Consider the following 10,298-nt stretch of genomic DNA (forward strand, 5'->3'; position numbering starts at 1 on the left):
TCACGCGGCATGTTAGCGGTATGATGTCAGAAGAATTATGGCTAATGGTGTACTTTTCCCCCATATGACATGAATCAATTGGTTTTATAAACATTTTAATGCCAAACTAAAAATGCAGTACAGCAAACAATAGAACAAAAACTAAAATTAGGCAGCACTGCTAAAAATAAAGGTGCAAGCCTCTCATTTAAGCTAGCTCTCATTTACTGTTAGCCAAACAAGCTTACTATTGCATCTTTTCCCCCAAAATGTTATTAAACAATGTTATTAAAACTTCAGCGGATGTTAAAGTACAAGAACCAGCAATCATAAATACTTTTAAATCTAAAATTTTAATAAAAAGCAGTTGCCTCGGTGGCCACCACACCATAGCTGAAAAAGAAGCTCAGTTCAAGCTACATACAACTTCAAAATTACAACCGCTCCTAAAACCCATCATGTATGTGGTGAGAAAATTATTCCCTGTGAAAATGATACCCTGCAAAAAGGCAAAGCATGTCCACCAGGTGGGAGACAGGTGATACAAAACAAAGTCACTTTTTGTATTAATGTAGTTCATCAAAGTTCAATAAATTGTAATCAGTTAATTCTCATTTTATGCGCTTTTCAACTGAAGATTTAAATTATGAAAGCCTTTACTGTTTTTGCATTATTGTGTGAACAAATTGGACTAATTTATCCATTTATTCCAAACCTCACAATACTCTCACTGAGCTGCACTGTTAATTTCGACAGCATGTTTTGATCTAGTTTTAGTAATCTGAATTGTTTTAGTATTACGCTACATTTAGTTGACTAAATATATTTAGTCAGTTAACTACATATCCTGTCGGGTTAGTTGACTAAACTCATATTTAGGTGACTAAAACAATTCCAGTGAGTAAAACTTAAACTAAATGATATCTTAGTCAAGATTATGACCAAAATGAAACCACATTATATATATATATATATATATATATATATATTTTTTTTTTTTTTTTTTTTGAAAATGTGATTTTTGTTCATTTGGAGATCTACTACTACTACTACTGCTGCTGATACACATGTATTTCCTTCTCAGCAATTTGGGCAAAATGTTATTTCTCTAAAGGTAAAGGTGAATAGAACACTGCTGCTTGATTGTTAATAATATTTTAAATTGATTAAGTTTTTTTTTGAGGTCCTTTAATAAAGCTTTGGTGCAAAGTGAAATCTTTATCACTTTAATGTGTTGAATAAACGTGCACGTGTATTTATCTTTTTTTTTTTTTGCACTGCAATAAAAGTACACTCAGCTCGATTCTGAAAGCAAAAGGTCATCAATTGGCAGTGAGACGTGATCAATTTCACTTAAAAAAAGCCTTGCTTGCTTCAGATTTTTTTTGATCATCGTAATTGGAATAAATGGCCCGTTGGCCTTAATAATAGGTTCTGTAATTGGCCGATGTGGATGCATTAACAAAAGGATGGTGCATCAGCTTGTCCGAAACATCCACTTAAAGTGCGTAAAAAAAAAAAGCCAATAGTATCAAACTTCTGTACTTTTTAAAACTACAGGAAAAGAGGGAGGGAAAAAAAAGCAGCAAAGTGCATTTAAATTACAGGGAGCGATTGCCATGACAACCACACTGCAATTTCTGTCATATCTCAGGAATAATGATGCTGATTGCACCAAGGGAACTTTGGAGTGGAAACAGATTTGATCCTTGCACGTTGTGCACACTCGACGTCGGTGGTGGTTGGTGTTTTGTTTCTTTTTGGGGGGGGGGGTCAGCTGTGTGGGATCACTATAAATTGTTTATGTATTCCTGTTTTTGCAATATCAATTAAAATGCACAAGATTTGCATGGAATGTGGAGCAGAAATACTTTTCTTAATTTCTGAAAAAATTCAAGCAACTATTTTACAGGTAAGGATTTCTATACAATACTGCACAAAGTAGTAAAAAAAAGCATTTTTACCATATTCATACAAGTAAAAGACTAACATTATCCTTTTCTGACAATGTTTAAAACAAGACGCAGTGTCCTTTATGGCCTGTAGGCCGATGTTTTAGAAATGAGAGAAAATGACACACAAGGTCATGTGACTTCAACCACACCTCCTCCTAATTTCCATCATCCATGTGATAGGATTATTCCTGCAAATATCCCGGACATGTCCAGCAGGTGGCAGACGGGTATGTGGCATAAGATATTCCTTGTAACAACATCAGTGTTCAGAACATTAAAACATAAAGTTTCTTCTCTTCATTCTTGAACTGGTTTAACGCTTTACTTTGAACCGGGGACTATCTGGATTTTTTTTAAACAACCTCTAATTTCCAAGGCTTTGGAAAAATCTAGACATGTACCTTGTAAAATCAATCAATCAATCAATCAATTTTTTTTTTTATATAGCGCCAAATCACAACAAACAGTTGCCCCAAGGCGCTTTATATTGTAAGGCAAGGCCATACAATAATGATGTAAAACCCCAACGGTCAAAACGACCCCCTGTGAGCAAGCACTTGGCTACAGTGGGAAGGAAAACTCCCTTTTAACAGGAAGAAACCTCCAGCAGAACCAGGCTCAGGGAGGGGCAGTCTTCTGCTGGGACTGGTTGGGGCTGAGGGAGAGAACCAGGAAAAAAGACATGCTGTGGAGGGAGCAGAGATCGATCACTAATGATTAAATGCAGAGTGGTGCATACAGAGCAAAAAGAGAAAGAAACAGTGCATCATGGGAACCCCCCAGCAGTCTACGTCTATAGCAGCATAACTAAGGGATGGTTCAGGGTCACCTGATCCAGCCCTAACTATAAGCTTTAGCAAAAAGGAAAGTTTTAAGCCTAATCTTAAAAGTAGAGAGGGTGTCTGTCTCCCTGATCGAATTGGGAGCTGGTTCCACAGGAGAGGAGCGCTGAAAGCTGAAGGCTCTGCCTCCCATTCTACTCTTACAAACCCTAGGAACTACAAGTAAGCCTGCAGTCTGAGAGCGAAGCGCTCTATTGGGGGATATGGTACTACGAGGTCCCTAAGATAAGATGGGACCTGATTATTCAAAACCTTATAAGTAAGAAGAAGAATTTTAAAATCTATTCTAGAATTAACAGGAAGCCAATGAAGAGAGGCCAATATGGGTGAGATATGCTCTCTCCTTCTAGTCCCCGTCAGCACTCTAGCTGCAGCATTTTGAATTAACTGAAGGCTTTTTAGGGAACTTTTAGGACAACCTGATAATAATGAATTACAATAGTCCAGCCTAGAGGAAATAAATGCATGAATTAGTTTTTCAGCATCACTCTGAGACAAGACCTTTCTGATTTTAGAGATATTGCGTAAATGCAAAAAAGCAGTCCTACATATTTGTTTAATATGCGCTTTGAATGACATATCCTGATCAAAAATGACTCCAAGATTTCTCACAGTATTACTAGAGGTCAGGGTAATGCCATCCAGAGTAAGGATCTGGTAGACACCATGTTTCTAAGATTTGTGGGGCCAAGTACAATAACTTCAGTTTTATCTGAGTTTAAAAGCAGGAAATTAGAGGTCATCCATGTCTTTATGTCTGTAAGACAATCCTGCAGTTTAGCTAATTGGTGTGTGTCATCTGGCTTCATGGATAGATAAAGCTGGGTATCATCTGCGTAACCATGAAAATTTAAGCAATACCGTCTAATAATACTGCCTAAGGGAAGCATATATAAAGTGAATAAATTGGTCCTAGCACAGAACCTTGTGGAACTCCATAATTAACTTTAGTCTTGAAGAAGATTCCCCATTTACATGAACAAATTGTAATCTATTAGACAAATATGATTCAAACCACCGCAGCGCAGTGCCTTTAATACCTATGGCATGCTCTAATCTCTGTAATAAAATTTTATGGTCAACAGTATCAAAAAGCAGCACTGAGGTCTAACAGACAAGCACAGAGATGAGTCCACTGTCCGAGGCCATACGACGATCATTTGTAACCTTCACTAATGTCTGTTTCTGTACTATGATGAATTCTAAAACCTGACTGAAACTCTTCAATAGACCATTCCTCTGCAGATGATCAGTTAGCTGTTTTACAACTACCCTTTCAAGAATTTTTGAGAGAAAAGGAAGGTTGGAGATTGGCCTATAATTAGCTAAGATAGCTGGGTCAGTGATGGCTTTTTAAGTAATGGTTTAATTACTGCCACCTTAAAAGCCTGTGGTACATAGCCAACTAACAAAGATAGATTGATCATATTTAAGATCGAAGCATTAAATAATGGTAGGGTTCCTTGAGCAGCCTGGTAGGAATGGGGTCTAATAAACAGTTGATGGTTTGGATGAAGTAACTAATGAAAATAACTCAGACCGAACAATCGGAGAGAAGAGTCTAACCAAATACCGGCATCACTGAAAGCAGCCAAAGATAACGATACGTCTTTGGGATGGTTATGAGTAATTTTTTCTCTAATAGTTAAAATTTTGTTAGCAAAGAAAGTCATGAACTCATTACTAGTTAAAGTTAATGGAATACTCAGCTCAATAGAGCTCTGACTCTTTGTCAGCCTGGCTACAGTGCTGAAAAGAAACCTGGGGTTGTTCTTATTTTCTTCAATTAGTGATGAGTAGACAAGATGTCCTAGCTTTACGGAGGGCTTTTTTATAGAGCAACAGACTCTTTTCCAGGCTAAGTGAAGATCTTCTAAATTAGTGAGACGCATTTCCTCTCCAACTTACGGGTTATCTGCTTTAAGCTACGAGTTTGAGAGTTATACCATGGAGTCAAGACACTTCTGATTTAAAGCTCTCTTTTTCAGAGGAGCTACAGCATCCAAAGCTGTCTTCAATGAGGATGTAAAACTATTGACGAGATACTCTATCTCCCTTACAGAGTTTAGGTAGCTATTCTGCACTGTGTTGTTATATGGCATTAGAGAACATAAAGAAGGAATCATATCCTTAAACCTAGTTACAGCGCTTTCTGAAAGACTTCTAGTGTAATGAAACTTATTCCCCACTGCTGGGTAGTCCATCAGAGTAAATGTAAATGTTATTAAAAATGATCAGACAGAAGGGAGTTTTCAGGGAATACTTGTTAAGTCTTCTATTTCCATACCATAAGTCAGAACAAGATCTAAGATATGATTAAAGTGGTGGGTGGACTCATTACTTTTTGAGCAAAGCCAATAGAGTCTAATAATAGATTAAATGCAGTGTTGAGGCTGTCATTCTCAGCATCTGTGTGGATGTTAAAATCGCCCACTATAATTATCTTATCTGAGCTAAGCACTAAGTCAGACAAAAGGTCTGAAAATTCACAGAGACACTCACAGTAACGACCAGGTGGACGATAGATAATAACAAATAAAACTGGTTTTTGGGACTTCCAATTTGGATGGACAAGACTAAGAGACAAGCTTTCAAATGAATTAAAGCTCTGTCTGGGTTTTGATTAATTAATAAGCTGGAATGGAAGATTGCTGCTAATCCACCGCCCCAGCCCGTGCTACGAGCATCTGACAGTTAGTGTGACTCGGGGGTGTTGACTCATTTAAACTAACATATTCATCCTGCTGTAACCAGGTTCTGTTAGGGCAGAATAAATCAATATGTTGATCAATTATTATATCATTTACCAACAGGGACTTAGAAGAGAGAGGACCTAATGTTTAATAGACCACATTTAACTGTTTTAGTCTGTGGTGCAGTTGAAGGTGCTATATTATTTTTTCTTTTTGAATTTTATGCTTAAATAGATTTTTGCTGGTTATTGGTAGTCTGGGAGCAGGCACCGTCTCTACGGGGATGGGGTAATGAGGGGATGGCAGGGGGAGTGAAGCTGCAGAGAGGTGTGTAAGACTACAACTCTGCTTCCTGGTCCCAACCCTGGATAGTCACGGTTTGGAGGATTTAAGAAAATTAGCCAGATTTCTAGAAATGAGAGCTGCTCCATCCAAAGTGGGATGGATGCCGTCTCTCCTAACAAGACCAGGTTTTCCCCAGAAGCTTTGCCAATTATCTATGAAGCCCACCTCATTTTTTGGACACCACTCAGACAGCCAGCAATTCAAGGAGAACATGCGGCTAAACATGTCACTCCCGGTCTGATTGGGGAGGGGCCCAGAGAAAACTACAGAGTCCGACATTGTTTTTGCAAAGTTACACACGATTTAATGTTAATTTTAGTGACCTCCGATTGGCGTAACCGGGTGTCATTACTGCCGACGTGAATTACAATCTTACCAAATTTACGCTTAGCCTTAACCAGCAGTTTCAAATTTCCTTCAATGTCGCCTGCTCTGGCCCCCGGAAGACAATTGACTATGGTTGCTGGTGTCGCTAACTTCACATTTCTCAAAACAGAGTCGCCAATAACCAGAGTTTGATCCTCGGCGGGTGTGTCGTCGAGTGGGGAAAAACTGTTAGAAATGTGAACGGGTTGGCGGTGTACACGGGGCTTCTGTTTAGGGCTACGCTTCCCCTCACAGTCACCCAGTCAGCCTGCTTTCCCGGCTGCTCGGGATCTGCCAAGGGGGAACTAACGGCGGCTAAGCTACCTTGGTCTGCACCGACTACAGGGGCCTGGCTAGCTGTAGAATTTTCCACGGTGCGGAGCCGAGTCTCCAATTCGCCCAGCCTGGCCTCCAAAGCTACGAATAAGCTACACTTATTACAAGTACCATTACTGCTAAAGGCCGAGGAATAACTAAACATTTCACACCCAGAGCAGAAAAGTGCGGGAGAGACAGGAGAAGCCGCCATGCTAAATCGGCTAAGAGCTAGTAGCTACGCTAAGCTAGCGGATTCCTAAAAACACGCAAAGTGAATAATGTGTAAATAATTTAGAGGTGATTCAGCAGAAGGAGTGCTTTAGTTAAGGCACGTAAAGATTACACTGGGAAACAAATCGTAATCTAGATAACTAGATCAATCTAACTGCGCAGATTAAACAGCTAACAGATACAGAAAAACACCGCTGTGCTCCGGAACAGGAAGTGATACAATACCGCAGTGAGAGCCAACCACCAGTAGAGGCAAGCAAGCAAGTGCAAAATACAGGTAGTGGATGGATGAATGGAGTTATAGATAGACTACTAGATAGACTTCTTGACAAAGATCATTCCCTCTAAACTGTTAACAAAAACAATAGAGCAATAATGGCTTTAATCTTGTTACTCACCAAATTAAAAAGGCATATAACCGTGACAAAGTGGTTAAAATTTTGTAAACCACAATCCACATGATCAAGACTAAAAGCAAGTTTGCTTTTATGACAAACTATACACTTGCTTGTCTCCTACTGGACAAACCTGGGCATGCTGCATGACAAAATCTTATCACCACATGCAAAATTGAAATTAGGAGCAGGTGTGATTGAGGTTAAGTGTAGCATGGAATTAGCCTGTTTATTTATTTACCTTTTCCACATCTTAGTTCTGGTAGCTGAGGCTGGTGATGACCAAGGCTGCTACTACTTATGTAGCTAAGGTTGTAAAAGTAGTAATTTTTAGATCATTTGTTTGGTAATATGATGATAGTTGAAGGAAGCCACCCACTAAAAGATGAACATTGCATCCTGCTAACAGTTTTCCATCAACAACTTCTACTTTGGCTTGCTTAACTGGTGTAAACATCAAATAATTCCTCTCATATAACTGTAAAAAAAACCCTAAACAAAACAAAACAAAAAACATTTAACAGGACATTGTGAAATCACTCACTGACACATGCTGGATTCCTGTTGATGTCGGGGGCTCGTCCGGAACTGCTGTTGCAATGTCATGCGCATCTACAATGAGCTCACGGAGCAGTAAAGCCTTTGAGCTCACCACACGTGTATATGTATTTTCTCCACGTAAACCCTATGAATTTGTCAGTTTTGTGCAAGGGAAAATGAAGCAGACAGAATTAGGTGATGGAGGCTCTCTGCCAAGGATTAGTGGGGGAGGTGGGCCTGAATGCCCAGTGGACAACCGCAGGATCAGAGCTCCCCTCTGTGGTGCATGGAAGCACTGCAGGCATGCGTGTGTGATATCTGAGGAGTTTGGGGAGTTGCCGTGGTGCGTGCTTGACAGACAGGCAAGTACACTCAGAGTGACCCCCCATCCCCCCATCATGCAGCACAAAAATCACACGCCAATCCCTCCTTCATAGCATACATGCTGATTAGCATGAGCTCCCTTCCTCTGCCCCTTTCTTCCCTCCCTATCTCCCTGGAATGACAGTTTAGTATTGAGTGTGTGTTGGAGGCATTGGCTTTGGCGACTGTGCTCCCTCGCTCTCCGTTGGGATGAAATATATAGTACACTGCAGACTGAGGAAAGTCAAAGGACGAGAGAGAGAGTGAGAGAGAGAGAGCAACTCTAAGGAAAGTGGGCACATCTAGTTCACAGTGCAGGAAAAGCAAAATAGGACACTGTTTAAAAATAGTAAGGAATATTAAGTGTACAGAGGCAATGTTGTTAATGATTAGCCAAACATGCTTAAATAAAACCCTGTTGCTGCTTTATTTATTTATTTTCAGGAAGTATTTACTGATCCCCGTGTTTTGGAAAATATAATAGGTGAAAGATTTCCAGGAAATGTACTCTGGATGTTGCTACTCTAGCATGGTGCTAATTTTATCGTGTGGTTGAACATGCTAACCACTGTTTTCAATGTAGACTGTTCACATACCTGGTAAACTCTCTGTGATGTCCGCCATAGTTTGTCTGAGGAGCAGCTTTGACGCTAACATGGGCAGGTTTGGATTTCAAAATCTTGACAGTATATGACGCCGCCTGCTTTTTGACCAAAAGGTGCGGTAGATGGGCAAGACTGGTATGACCTCAAAAGGACAGTTGAAGCTCAAATACACCCACCTGGGTTTGGGCTATCGATGAATACATACCTGACAACAGTGTAGCTAACCTAGTTGCTCTTACCTGCTAATTAGTGCTAATTACAGTTAGCGTTTTCTTTAATGCAGCCTGACAGTTGTTGTATGTGCAATGCCACTGTAACAACCTGGTCAGGATAAATGTGGTAGTGCCACATGATGCCACATCCACCACACTACAGAGCCACCTTAGCTTCTGGATGGGAACCGCAGGTAGACAACTGGTCCCCACCTCTCAAACATAGCCACCTTGCCAGAAAGTGCAATACTAATCCCTAATATTAGGTACCATCTAACACCAACTCGAAGGTCAGAAAATGTACCTGCTTTTAATTTTGCCTACATGCTAGCATGCTACAGCATACACTATTTGTTGCACCATAAAATGGGCACAGTTTCACTCTTCTTGCCACAAGATTAATCATCAAGAGGGGCCGTATTTGTTTTTGATGGTATTTTCCAAAGAGGTCATTGGGAATTCTCCTAACATTTCCGTACTCCCTGCACAGGGAAAAGTATACTGTGTTCTTTCCCTTTCACTATGACTTACACCATGGGCAGTTTTTGATATTCAAGTAGGTCTAGTTGATCTGACTCAATGTACTTGGATATCATGACATGACATTTGATGTCAGTACCCCACTACAAGATCATATGTATGATCCCACTTCTGACACCAAATGTTCCTTCACAAGCAACGTGTGTTGAAGACTCTTCAACACATAATATGCCTTGCCGCATATTGTGTGTTGAAGAGTCTTCATGGAAATGTGCTTATCAGGGTCTTCTCTTGACCACTCATCCAAAGTTTAACATCAGTGGCATTTACATTAACATTCACTCTGGTAGGCTAACTGGTAGACTGAAGGTTCATGAACTTTTTAGTTAGCATTACCTACAGTTACCATTCCAATAGTAAACAAACATTTTTAACATTGGGGGATTGGTATTCACTTTTGAACCTAACGTAAAGTGGCCACTCAAGGAATGGCAGGTTTTAGTACTTCCACACTGGCTTTTTAGCCACAGAGGTTACCACTTAACAAACTAACGTCAGCTTGCTAATGCTAACATTTGCATTAGCCAATATTAACTTACTAAACCTCCTTCAAGAGCTAACATGTTGTAGCACAATAATGCTAACCTTTTTTTTTTTTTTGCTATTAGCATTAGCCATTCCTACATTTTGAGCTCTGTCGCTCTACTCCAGTTTAAATTTCGGACTGACGGGTCACTCGACGTCAAGATTAAAACATCATTAGTGAGAATATCATTATTTATTTGTCCGTGGGAGATTTTTAATGCAGTATGATCTTCATTCCTTTTGAAAATTATGGATTTCCAAATGCACTGTAGCATTATAAATTCTCCATCTATCATTTACTCGCCTTGTAATTCCACTGACGAAGACGTCAACATATTAAAACTCAAATTTATTTCATACGAGATGACAGAATAAGCACACCGCCCGCC

At 39.8% G+C, this 10,298-nt stretch overlaps 1 protein-coding gene across 1 annotated transcript in view; it reads left to right on the forward strand.

Annotated features, from left to right (window-relative positions):
* Nucleotides 1-8,101, forward strand: part of LOC117505417 (neurexin-2-like) — a 342,446-nt gene extending 334,345 nt beyond the window's left edge. The window contains exon 6 of the mRNA XM_034165061.1: nucleotides 7,958-8,101. Coding sequence (XP_034020952.1) covers nucleotides 7,958-8,101 — 144 coding nt within the window. The remainder of the gene's footprint in view (nucleotides 1-7,957) is intronic.
* Nucleotides 8,102-10,298: the final 2,197 nt, after the last annotated feature.

This window comes from Thalassophryne amazonica, chromosome 23, assembly GCF_902500255.1.
Source record: "Thalassophryne amazonica chromosome 23, fThaAma1.1, whole genome shotgun sequence".
Taxonomy (NCBI): domain Eukaryota; kingdom Metazoa; phylum Chordata; class Actinopteri; order Batrachoidiformes; family Batrachoididae; genus Thalassophryne; species Thalassophryne amazonica.